General features: G+C 37.7%; 1 protein-coding gene across 5 annotated transcripts in view; it reads right to left on the reverse strand.

The window, feature by feature from the left end:
* B3GNTL1 (UDP-GlcNAc:betaGal beta-1,3-N-acetylglucosaminyltransferase like 1) overlaps window positions 1-13,537 on the reverse strand; it is a 129,389-nt gene that overhangs the window by 12,703 nt on the left and 103,149 nt on the right. For all 5 annotated transcript variants that reach the window (XM_036767152.1, XM_036767151.1, XM_036767153.1 and 2 more), the window contains one exon: window positions 7,097-7,171. In XM_036767152.1, coding sequence (XP_036623047.1) covers window positions 7,097-7,171 — 75 coding nt within the window. The remainder of the gene's footprint in view (window positions 1-7,096; window positions 7,172-13,537) is intronic.

The raw sequence follows: 13,537 nt of genomic DNA on the forward strand, positions 1-13,537 counted from the left end.
CTCAAGAGTAGAGCAAAAGGTGAACAGGAAAAGAGGAATCATAAGGGATTCAATGAGGTTAAATTGTTTATATTCCTACATGGGAAGGTAATACTTATAACTCCTAAGAACTTTCTCATTATTAGGGCAGTTAGAAGGAGTATACATAGAGGGAGAGAGCACAAGTGTAAGTTGAGTATTATGGGATGATTTAAAAAAAATAAAATTAAGAGGTGAGAAAGAGGGATTTCCTGGGAGAACAGGAAAGGGAGAGGTAGTATGGTGTAAATAATCTTACATAAAAGATACATGAAAGGAAGAGCTTTTCCAGTAGAGAGAAAGATGCTTGAATATTACTCTCATTGGAACTGGTTCAAAAAGGGAATAACACAGATTCAGCTGAGTATAGAAATCTATCTTGCCCCATAGGGAAGTATAAGGGGAAGAGAATGAAAAAAGGAGGAGGTAACAGAAGAGAGGATAGACTGGGAGAGGCACTGGTCAGACACAAAACAGACTTCTGAGGAGAGACAGGGTGAAAAAAGAAAGAGACAAGGAAAAACATGGGGAAAAATAGGGAGGGAAATAAACAGTAATCATAACTGTGAATGTGAAGGGGATGAACTCAGCCACAAAATGGAAGCAAACAAGAGTGGAATAAAAACCAGAATCTAACAATATGTTGTTTATGAGAAACATGCTTGAAACAGAGACACACACAGAGGGTAAGGACCTGGAGCAGAAGCTATTATGTTTCAGTTGAAATAAAAAAAGGCAGGGGTAGCAATCATGATCTCAGACAAAGCAAAAGCAAAATCAGATCTAATTAAAAGAGTGTAATAATTAAAATAAGCAGGGCAACCACATTTTACTAAAAGGTACAACAAATGGTGAAGTAAAATCAATACTAAACGTATATTCACCAAATGATAAAGCATCCAAATTCTTAAAGGAAAAGTTAAATGAGTTATAAGAGGAAACAGACAGTAAAACAATACTACCTTCACAGAACCAGATATATCTAACCAAAAAACAAACTAGAAAGAACATAAGGAGATGAATAGAATTTTGGAAAAGTTAGATATGCTAGACCTCTGGAGGGAAATTGAATGGAAATAGAAGGAAACATACATTTTCTCAGTAGTACATGACACCTACACAAAAACTGACCATGTATTAGGGGATAAAAACCTCACAAACAAAATGCAGAAAAGCAGAAACATTAAATACACATTTTCAGATCATGATGCAATAAAAATTACATTCAACAAAGGGCTGTGAAAACACAGATTAAAAATTAACTGGAGGGGGTGGAGCCAAGATGGCAGCTGAAAAGCAGGGACTTCCTTAAGCTCTCCCCCAAATCCCTCCAAACACCTGTAAAAAATGGCTCTGAACAAATTCTAGAGCTGCAGAACCCACAAAATAGCAGAGGGAAGCAGGGCTCCAGCCCAGGACAGACTGGATGGTCATTGGGAAGAGTCTATCGCATGGTCCTGGGAGCAGAGTGCAGCCCAGCATGGGCAGCACCAGAACAAACAAGACCCAGAGTCAGCCAGCCTGAACAGGCCTTGGGGCCATGAATCAGTGAGCTGTGGCAATTACCAAACTTCTCAACTCAGGAATGTCAAAGAGCAGGTTAGAGGAAAACTTCGGAATTAAGTTCAGAGCGGTCTGATCACCAGCCGTGGGGGCGGTGGAGGTGGTGTGGTGGTGGTGGTGGCAGCAGCAGGAAACTTCTGAGGCAGCTTCCAGAGCTACAGCATCAGCTGCTTCCTGGCTCACACGGTGGGAGGAATCTAGCAGTGGATCAGAGCAGGAGTGCAAGGAGCACTTTGTGGGCACAAAGGCAGATTCTCTTGCTGTGCCCTGCTTGGATCTGCATTGTAGTCCTGGTTGACAGTTCTTGGGGGAGGAGGAGCGCTGCTGGGACAGAGCCTGGAGTGACGGTGGAGGAAAAGTAGCTATGAAAACAGCAGTGCTTGGACCCTAATGCTTGGGACAAAGTACTCTCTACTCTACAAGCAGTCATATTCTGACAAAAAGCTCAAAGGTCAAGCAGTTGGCTGGCAACATGAACAGGCAGCAAAAACAAACTCAGACCCAAATGCAAACTCAAACTCTAGATTCCTTTTTTGGTGACAAAGAAGATCTAAACATACAGCCAGAAGAAGTCAACAAAGTCAAAGAGCCTACATCCAAAGCCTCCAAGGAAAATATGAATTGGTCTCAGGCCATGGAAGAGCTGAAAAAGGATTTGGAAAAGCAAGTTAGAGAAGTAGAAGAAAAACTGGGAAGAGAAATGAGAGTGACGCAAGAAAACCATGAAAAACAAGTCAATGACTTGCTAAAGGAGAACCAAAAAAATACTGAAGAAAATAATACCTAAAAGAACAGACTAACCCAAATGTCAAAAGAGCTCCAAAAAGCCAATGAGGAGAAGAATGCCTTCAAAGGCAGAATTAGCCAAATGGAAAAGAAGGTCCAAAAGACCATTGAAGAAAATACCACCTTAAAAATTAGATTGGAGCAAGTGGAAGCTAGAGATTTTATGAGAAATCAAGATATTATAAAAAAGAACCAAAGGAATGAAAAAATGGAAGACAATGAGAAATATCTCATTGGAAAAACCACTGACCTGGAGAATAGATCCAGGAGAGATAATTTAAAAACTGTTGGACTATCTGAAAGCCATGATCAAAGAAAGAACCTAGGGGCAGCTAGGTGGTGCAGAGAGTAGAGCACTGGCCCTGGAGTCAAGAGTACCTGAGTTCAAATTCAGCCTCAGACACTTAACACATTTACTAACTGTGTGACCTTGGGCAAGTCGCTTAACCCCAATTGCCCTGCCTTCCCCCCTCCAAAAACAAAATACTATAAAAAAAAGTCTGATGTTAAAAAAAAAGCTTAGACGTCACCTTTCAAGAAATTGTCAAGGAAAACTGCCCTGATATTCTAGAACCAGAGGGTAAAATAGAAATTGAAAGAATCCACCAATCACCTCTTTAAAAAGATCCCCAAAAGAAAACTCCTAGGAATATTGTAGCCAAATTCCAGAGTTTCCAGTTCAAGGAGAAAATAATGCAAGAAGCCAGAAAGAAGCAATTTGAATATTGTGGAAACACAATCAGGATAACACAAAATCTAGTAGCTTCTACATTAAGGGATCAAAGGGCTTGGAATATGATATTCCGGAGGTCAAAGGAGCTAGGATTAAAACCAAGAATCACCTACCCAGCAAAACTAAGTATAATGCTCCAAGGCAAAATATGGGCTTTCAATAAAATAGAGGACTTTCAAGCTTTCTCCATGAAAAGATGAGGGCTGAATAGAAAATTTGACTTTCAAATACAAGAATCAGAGAAGCATGAAAAGGTAAACAAGAAAGAGAATTCATAAGGGACTTACTAAAGTTCAACTTTTATGTTTACATTCCTATATGGAAAGATGATGTGTGTAATTCATGAGACTTTTCTCAGTATTAGGGGAGTTGAAGGGAATATAGACAGAGGGCACAGGATGAGCTGAATATGAAGGGATGATATCTAAAAAAATGAAATAAATTTAAGGGGTGAGAGAGGAATATATTGAGAGAGGGACAAAGGGAAAGCTAGAATGGGGTAAATTATCTCACATAAAAATGGCAAGAAAAAGCATTTCTGTGGGAAGGGAAGAGGGGGCAGGTGAGAGGAAACGAGTGAATCTTACGCTCATCGGATTCAACTTGAGGAGGGAATAACATACACACTCAATTGGGATCTTACTCCACAGGAAAGTAAAGGGAAGAGGATTAAAAAAAGGGGGGGGGAATGATAGAAGGGAGGGCAGATACGGGGAGGAGGTAATCAAAAGCAAACACTTTTGAAAAAAGACAGAGTCAAGGGAGAAAACTGAATAAAGGGGGACAGGATAGGATGGAAGGAAGTATAGTTAGCCTTTCACAACATGAGCATAGTGGAAGTGTTTTATATAATGATACATGTGTGATCTATGTTGAATTGCTTGCCTTCCTAGGGAGGGTGGGTGGGAAGTGAAGAGGGGAGAGAATTTGGAACTCAAAGTTTTAAAAGCAGATGCTTTAAAAAAAAAGTTGTTTTTTGCATACAGCTGGGAAACAAGATACATAGGGAATGGGGCATAGAAATCTATCCTGCCCTACAAGAAAGTAAGGGGAAAGAGGATAGGGCGGGGAGAGGGGTGAAAAAAGGGAGAGCTGCCTGGGGAACGAGGCAATCAGAATATTTGCAATCTTGGAATGGGGGGGAGGGCAGAAATGGGGGGAAAATTTGTAACTCAAAATCTTGTGGAAATCAATGTTGAAAACTAAAATATTAAATAAAAATGATAAAATTTAAAAAAATTAACTGGAAACTAAATAACCTAATCTTAAAGAATGAGTGGGTCAAAAACAAATCATAGAAACAGTCAAAAACTTAATTAAAGAAAATGACAACAATGAAACATGTCAAAATTTATGGGATGCAGCCAAAGCAGTATTTAAGTGGAAATTTTATATTTCTAGATGCTTACATAAATAAAAAAGAGAATGAGTAAACAACAAAAAACTAGAAAAAGAACAAATTAAAAATACCCAGTTAAATGCCAAATTGGAAACCCTGAACCAAGACACAGATTGATAAAAATGAAAGGAAACCAATGAACTAGTAAATAAAATTAGTAATTAGTATTATGAAAAACCCAATAAAACATTTAAATCATTGGTTAATTTGATTTAAAAAAGAAAAAAAAAAACAAATTACCAGTATCAAAAATCAAAAGGGTGAATTCACCACCAGTTAAGATGAAATTAAAGTGGCTAGGAGATATTTTGCCCAATTATATGCCAATAAATCTAGGTGAAACGGATAAATATTTTCAAAAATAGAAATTGCCCAGATTAACAGAAGAGGAAATAGAATACTTAAATAACCTTATCTTAGAGAAAGAAACTGACAAGCCATCAATGAGCTCTCTAAGAAAAAATCCCCAGGACCAGATGGATTCACAAGTCATTTCTACCAAACATTTACAGAACAATTAATTTCAATACAATACAAACTCTTTGGGAAAAAAGACAAAGAAGGAATTCTACAAAATTCTTTTAACAATATAAATATGGTGCTGATACATAAACCAGGAAGAGCAAAAACAGAGACAGAAAACTCTAGACTAATCTACCTAATGACTATCAATGCAAAAATTTTAAATAAAATTCTAGCAAGGAGATTACAGCTATATGTCCGAAAGGTCATATACTATGAGCAGGTGAGATTTATCCCAGGAACGCAGGGCTTGGTTCAATATTAGAAAACTATCACCATAATTGACCACATCAATAATAAAAGCAATAAAAGTCATATGATTATCTCATTGAATGCAGAAGAAAGCTTTTGACAAAGTACTACACTCATTCATGTTAAAAATACTGGAAAGCAAACAAATAAATGGAGCTTTACTTAAAATGATACGGAGCATCTATCTAAAATGATCAGCAAGCACTATCTGTAATAGAGATAAGCCAGAAGCAAGGATGCCCATTATCACCACTCTTATTCAATATTGTCTTGAAATGCTAGCTATGGCAATAAGAGAAAAAAAAAGAAATTAAATGAATTAGAATAGGCAATGTGGAAACAAAACTATCACTCTTTGCAGACAATATGATGGCATACTTAAAGTATCCTAGAAAATCAACTAAGAAACTAGTTGAAAAAATTAACAACTTCAGCAGAGTTACAGGATATAAAATAAACCCACATAAATCATCAGCATTTCTATATGTTACCAACGAAGTCTAGTAGCAAGAAATAGAAAGCGAAATTCCACTTAAAATAACTATGGACAGTATAAAATACTTGGGAGTCTACTTGCCAAAACAAACTCAGGAATTATATGAACACAATTACAAAGCACTTTTCACACAAATAAAGTCATTGGAAAAATATTAATTGCTCATGGGCAAGATGAGCCAATATAATAAAAATGACAATTCTACCTAAATTAATTTACTTATTCAGTGCCATACCAATAAAACTATCAAAAATGTGAAGGAAGGAGGCCTGGCAGCATCAGATCTTAAACTGTATTACAAAGGAGTAATCATCGAGACAATCTGGTACTGGCTAAGAAACAGAGTGGTGGACCAATGGAATGGATTAGGTACATAATACATAGTAGAAAGTCCTGGAGTTAGTAAGGTCTGAGTTAAAATCCAGTGTCAGACACTATATGACCCTGGCCAAGTCACCTAACCCCTATTTGCCTTACTCACTTGTGAAATGGGACACCATGGAGAAGAAAATGGCAAACCACCCCTGTATCTTTGCCAAGAAAACCCCAAATGGGGTCATGAAGAGTCAGATGTGACTGAAACAACTGAACAATGTATGTCAAATCTGAAATGTCTAAGAGACAATCTGAAATGTACAATAAACAATCAGGAAAGGTGAATTAGAGCTCAGAAGAGCAACTGGGATAGATATATAGGTATGAGATAAACTTATGGGAGTTGATGAGGTCTGTAAGAGAGTAAAGGAAAAAGAGAAAACAAACAGTCTGGGATAGAACGTTCAAGTATACTTAGGGTGCTCGATGTGTGTGATGAGCCATCAGAGGAAATGAAGGAGAAGTCAGGTAGAAGGAAAACAAGGGGAGAGTAGTGACCAACACCCTCCCACCCTCTGCTGCCCAAACCAAACCAAAACAAAAAAACAGAGAAGAGAGAACATTTAGAAGAAGAAAATTTCTCTACAGCACCAACTGCTGTAGAGAAATGAAGAAAGCTAAGGACTGAGAAAAGACTACCGGATTTAGGAATTAAGAGATAATTGGTAACTGCAGAGAGTAGGTCTAGTTAAGTGATGAAGGCTGTAAAATGACTTAGAAGAGTGGCAGTGGAGCCAATGAGTTCAGATAGCTTTTATCTAGGGGTTTAGCTAGGATAAGGAAGAAAAATACATGGCAATACCTTGAAGAGGGTAGTGGGTTTTTGTTTGTTTGTTTTAGTATGGGGGAAACATACTTCTAGGCAACAGAAAAGGAATTATTCATTGATCTTTGACCATAGCAGGTATAACTGCTGAACTTTTGCAGGACTGTTTTCATTATATCTACTCACCAGCTTTACACAAATCACAAAAGGAGGGTCAGCATCCTTGAAATGCCGTATTGGAATCTTTGGTTTGGGTTTTTCCTATGATAAAACAAGAACAATTCAGATATTTATCAAGTCAGTCAGTTATAGGTATTAGTTGATAACCAAAAGGTAAAGATTTTTCTAATTACTTCTATCCTTGGGCAAAGTATTAAAAAAGAGCACTGGATTAGGGATTTAGAAAACCAAGATTCTGGTTCCAGCCACTTAACAGCTATTTGCAGCCAAGCAATTTCTTTGAGCCTCAGATTCCTCATCTGGAAAAGGAAGTACTGGAGGACACTCTCAAGGTCTTTCTGAAAAACTCTGGAATCGATTGTGTGATATGGGAGACACTGGCAAAGGAATGCCCAGCATGTTGTGTCCAGACTGTGCTCTATGAGCAACACAGAGTTACAGGAGTTCAAAACAAACGTGAGATGGGCAAATTCAGATGTTCCTATGTTCATATGGACTCTTTGTGCTCAACCTGTGGTAGAGCCTTCTGAGCTTGTATTGGTCTGATCAGCCACAGCTGGACACAGTGTACCTTGGCCCCAGCATAGTGCCATCACTTTCGTCCTCTGAGAACAAAGGACAACAACTAACCAACCAGCCTTGTATTGGCATATGTTTACCTTGTGAATGTTACAATTTCTGAAGAATCCAAGTGGACTAAGAGGGCATATTGGGAAGATGCATCGATTGTGGGAAGATCATGTCATGTTATGTTGCAGAGGATACCAGATCCCATACAAACACTACCATGGGGCTTAGAGATGCGTCACTCTACTCAGCAACAGAGATGCTTCCTGGCTTTCGGGAGTCTATCTCCTCCAGCTGTCTCACTCTGGGACACCCTTCTGCCACTGCAGCCCCTTTCTCTTTGGTGAGCTCCTCCAATAATTTCCATTTTAAGGAAGTGCTTAGTCCAACCCCATTCTCATTCTTTCATTTCTCTCCTAGGCTCCACACAGGTACCTTCCCCTACTACTTTTCATCTCTCTTGTCTTCTCCTATTCCAGTGGAAGCTCCTTGAGGAAAGGGACTTTTTTCCCTTATATTTGTAGTCCAAGCACTTAGCACAGCACCTGTCACATAGAAAGCTTAATAAATGCTTGCTGCCTTGATTTTAGATCCAACTTAGGGATCCACAGAGAGCACCTCCAAAATCTTACAGAGATCCTGGGATAGATAAGCAGGAGCCAGGTCAAACTGAAAACAAATCCCAGAGAATAGAGTGCAAGTGGCTCCTGGAAACTTTGGGGCAGCTATGGCACTGCCTGCTTGGACTCAGTATGAAGTCATAGAGGAAGAAGTGGGAAGAACAGGCATTCTATGAATCTCACTTTCACATGTACCAGAAAAAGGAGGACTGAACAAAATCTTATACATGTATTTGATGCCTCGCTCCTTCCTCTACAGATTTCAATACAGAAATACATAAAATTGGAGGGGAAAGAGGCATCTAAGAGGAAGTATGTTGTTTTAAGTCTAAGAGAACAGTCATAAGTAAAACAATCATGTTGGACAGAGGAATTTGAAGAATGTAGGAAAGAAAGTGAAGAAAAGGAAAAACAAACAAAACCTGGGATCAGGAAAAGGGTAAGGACAAGAGTAGAGATGCAATTAAGAGTAAGTAGGCTATTTCACTTTTAAGATCACAAATGTCACACAAACTCCTTCTCTTCTACCACCTTCTTATTTATAAAGAGGGAGGTGGGAGTAAAGAGAGGAAAAATCATCAGAGTACAGGACTGAGGGCAATCCACAATTAGCAATCATAAGTTCAAATGTGAATGGAATGATGTATTGGCAATCAAGATGGTCCCTTAGCACTTATTCAACCAAGTGCCCTTGAAGAGTTTGGCCTTTGTTTCCTTGATTAAACTGGGAGTCCTTGATGACCTCCTTGCCTCAAGGGAAAGCCTAGTTTACATGGGTTTGAGTGACATGTTTGTGACATCAGAGGCTTTTAGACCACATGGGTTTAAGTCACATTTTTGTGATGACTTTAGGTCACATGGGTGAGTCGCATGTGTGACTCGCCTTTGACCCTGAACAAGATATATAAACACAGAGGCTGGCTTTCTCTTTTGGAGCTCTGAGCCACAGCAGGAGTGGCGCGTGACTCTGGGTCAGCCATTGTTGAGTTCCCAGCTGAACTCAGATATTGATGGTTCCTTGGTAACTATGTTTGTTTTCTTTGTTTTTTGGGGTTTTTTTGGTAGGGCAATTGGGGTTAAGTGACTTGCCCAAGGTCACACAGCTGGTACACGTGTCAAGTGTCTGAGGCTGCATTTGAACTCAAGTCCTCCTGACTCCAGGGCCAGGGGCTGGTGCTCTACTCACTGCGCCACCTAGCTGCCCCTCCTTGGTAACTATGAATTGTATTTGGTCTGTTTATAAATTATGTCTGTAATCTGTTTGTATTTGCTATGAAGTTCAGGGTGCTGGCTTTTCCCCTTGAGCTGGGTGAATGATATTTGTATGTTGGATTAAAGTAAGATTGTTAACCCCTTAACATTGCTTTCCTTAGTAAAGCAGATCAAAAGAATCTGGGCTTGCAGTGTTCTTGTTGTTGGGCTCGTGTTGGTTTTTCACCCCCAAAACAGTTGCTTGCCAAATTGTTGCAACAGATGAACTCACTTATAAAATAGGATACCAAAATGGATTAGGAAGCTGACTCTAACAATGTGTTGTTTACAAGAAACACAATTGAAACATAAGGATTCACAAACACTTAAAACAAGACACTAAAAAAATGTAGGGGAGCAATATGGACATGGTGAAAAGATAAACAGGGAAATTACATCATGCTTGAAGACATCATAAATAATAAATCAATATCAACACCTAATATATACTCATGTAACAACACAATATGCATGTCCTTAAAGGACAAGTTACACAAATTGTAGGGAAAATAGTAACACAGTAACAATGAGGGGAGGGAATGGGGAGTATGTAACTCTTTTATACCTAGAAAAATCTAACCAAAAGTTCAACAAGAAAGAAGTACCTGAATAGAACTTTAGAAATATTAAAGATGATAGATCTCTTGTGACTGCTGAAAGGGAACAGAAAGGAATTTAAGTGCCTCTCAGTTACACATAGAATCTTTACAAAAATAGGCCAAGTATTGGGGCAAGGCCTTTCTTTACCTTGCCAATAAATGTAGAAAAGCAGAAACACTAAACACATCATTTACTGATCACAAGGCAATAAAAATTATATTCAGTAAGGGACCCATAAAGAAAGAATTAAAAAGTAAATGTAGCCTAAATAACACAGTTTTAAAGAATCAGTGGGTCAAAGAACAAATACAGAAATAGAAAATTTGCTCATAGAAAATGAAAACAATGAGACAACACACGAAAACTTATGGCATATATATAAAGCTGAGGTAAAATGCCTATTTCTAAATACTTTCATCAACAAAAGAGACAGGATAAATAGAGGATGAAATTTTTTTTAAATCTTGAATAATAAATCTAAACTCTCCAACTAAATAACAAAATAAACCTCTATATTGCTATTTAATTGGGGATAAAGAGATTAATAAAATAGAAAGCAAAAAGATCACTGAATTGATCAATAAAAGCAAGAGTTTTAAAAAAAAGTCAAATAGATAAAACAGCTAATTTGATGAATAAAGAGGAGAAAACCAAGTTGGTATCAAAAAGGAAAAATTACAACAATTAAAGGAGAAATTATAAAAAAAACCCCACCTTTTTCAATTACATACTAATGAAACTGGTAAGTTAGAGGAAATAGTTGAGTACTTTAAAAGATACTAAGACTAACCAGAGAAGAAATAGACTATTTAAATAACTCTAATATCAGAAAAAGAAATTGAATAAATTATAAAAGAACCCTAAAGTTCTGGGTTGCAGTTCTACAGAAGAGAAGAGTGCTGATGGTGGGTCACAAGACAGCAGAAGCCTTGGTCATAGTTCCAAGGCAAAGAGAGTACTAGCAATTTTGGCTGCAAGGGACCAGAGCCCTTCCTGGCTTCAGAGCACAGACCAGAAAAGCAGTGACCATACCACTCCCAGTATCACACCAAATTAGAAGCACCAAAAACTTACAGACCCCCAGAACTAGCTCTGAAAACTGCAGCAAAACCTGAAGCTTAAGATAGTGCTTCCCTACCCCATCCTGTGAGCAGTGCATGACATTAACATAAAGTTCAAAGTCAAGAAATAGGCTGGAAAAACGAGCAAGCAAAAATAACAATTTGAACATAAAAAGCTATTATGATTCCTGGAAAGACCAAGTCATAAACTCGGAGGATAACAATGTGAAAACAGCTAGAAACATAAAGCCTCAAAGAAAAGTGTTAAATGGACCCAAGGTCAACAAGAATTCCTGGAAGAGTTAAAGAAAGCAATGAGTGATAGAGGAAAATTGAGAAAAGAAATGAAAGTGATGCAAGAAAATTGAAAAAAGAGACACAAGGAATAGTGAAGAAAATAACAACTTAAAAAACAGAACTGGCCTATTGGTAAGAGGCACAAAAATGGGCCAAATGGAAAAAGAGGTATGAAAGCTCACTGAAGAAAATAATTTCTTAAAAATTAGTCAAAAGAATGAAAAAAAATAGAAGAAAATGTGAAAAATCTCACCAGAAAAACTAACCTAGAAAATAGATTGAAGAGAGATAATTTAAGAATTATTAAACTAACTGAAAGTTGTGATTAAAAAAAAGAGCCTAGACATCGTATCTCAAGAAATCATCAAGGAAAACTTCCTAATATCTTAGATTCAGAGGGTAAAATAGAAATTGAAAGAATCTACCAATCACCTCCTCAAGGAGATCTCAAAATGAAAACTCCCAAGAATATTATAGACAAATTCCAGAGCTTCCAGGTAAAACAGAAAATACTTCAAGGAGCCAAACAGAAACAATTCAAATATTATGGAGCCACAGTCAGGATCAAATAATATTTAGTGGCTTCCATATTAAAGGAGCAGAGGGCTTAGAATGTGATATTTCAGCAGGCAAAGGAACAAGGATTGGAACCAAGAAGTAGCTACCCAGGAAAACTGAATATAATACATCAGGGGGGTAAATGGACATTTCATGAAATAGAAGACTTTCAAGCATTTGTAATGAAAAGGTCTGAGCTGAAGAGAAAACTTAACATTCAAACACAAGACTCAAGAGAAGCACAAAAAGGTAAATAAGAAAGAGCAACCATAAGGGTCTCAATAAAGTTAAACTGTTTACATTCCTATATGGGAAAGTGATACATGTAACATCTAAGATCTTTATCATTATTAGGGCAATTAAAAAGACTTTATATAGACAGAGAGCAGGGATATGAGTTGACTATGTTGGAATGATCTCCCCCAAAAAATGAAGGGATGAGAAAGAGGGATGCACTGGGAGAAGGGGAAAGGGAAAGGTAGAAAAGAAAAATTTTCTCACAGAAAAGAGTCAGGCAAGGAAGAGCTTTTACAGTGTTAGAGGAAAATGGGGTAGGTGAGGTGGCACGCAATGCTTGGACCTTACTCTTATTGGGATTGATTCAAAGAGGGAAGAATATATCTAGATAGATAAGAGAGAGATAGACAGACAGATACAGATATAGATATACACACTTGGTTGTATATAGAAACAAAACTTACCCAATAGGGGAATAAGAGGGGAAGGGGATAAGAGAAAGGAGAGGAGGTATGATCAAAGGGAGAACAGATTAAGGGAGACAGGGTTTAGGAGCAAAATAGACTTTTAGGGAGGAAGAGGATAAAAAGAGCAAGAAAGGAAAAGAAATAGAAGAAAATGGGATGCAGGGAAATATACAGTTAGTCATCATCACTGTGAATGAGAATGGGATAAGTTCACCCATGAAAGAGAACCAGACAGCAAAATGGATTAGAAACCAACAATGTGGCTTACGAGACACACACTTGAAACAGAAAGACATACACAGAGTTAAAATAAGGGGCTATTATGCTTCAGCCAAAGTAAAAAAGGGAGACATAACAATCATGATCTCAGACAAAGCAAAAGCAAAAATAGACCTAATTAAAAGGGATAATCAGGGAAACTACATTTTATTTTTATAGCGAGTTTCTCTGATAAAGGCCTCATTTACTGAGTGCAGAACTGAGTCAAATCTATGAAACTAAGTTTCATTGCCCAATTGATAATTGGTCAAAAGGTATAAACAGGCAATTTTCAGAAGAAATCAAAACCATCTATAGTCATATAAAAATGCTCTGTTGATTAGAAAAAGGCAAATTAAAACAACTCTGAGATACCACTTCACACCTCTCAGAATGACAACTACTGGAGAGGAATGAAAAATGGGTACACTAATGAACCTTTGGTATTATAGTCAACTAGTCCAACCATTCTGGAGAACAATTAATTATGGCCAAAGGCCTATAAAACTGCACACTCTTTAATCCAGCAAT

This window comes from Trichosurus vulpecula, chromosome 7, assembly GCF_011100635.1.
Source record: "Trichosurus vulpecula isolate mTriVul1 chromosome 7, mTriVul1.pri, whole genome shotgun sequence".
Classification (NCBI taxonomy): Eukaryota; Metazoa; Chordata; class Mammalia; order Diprotodontia; family Phalangeridae; genus Trichosurus; species Trichosurus vulpecula.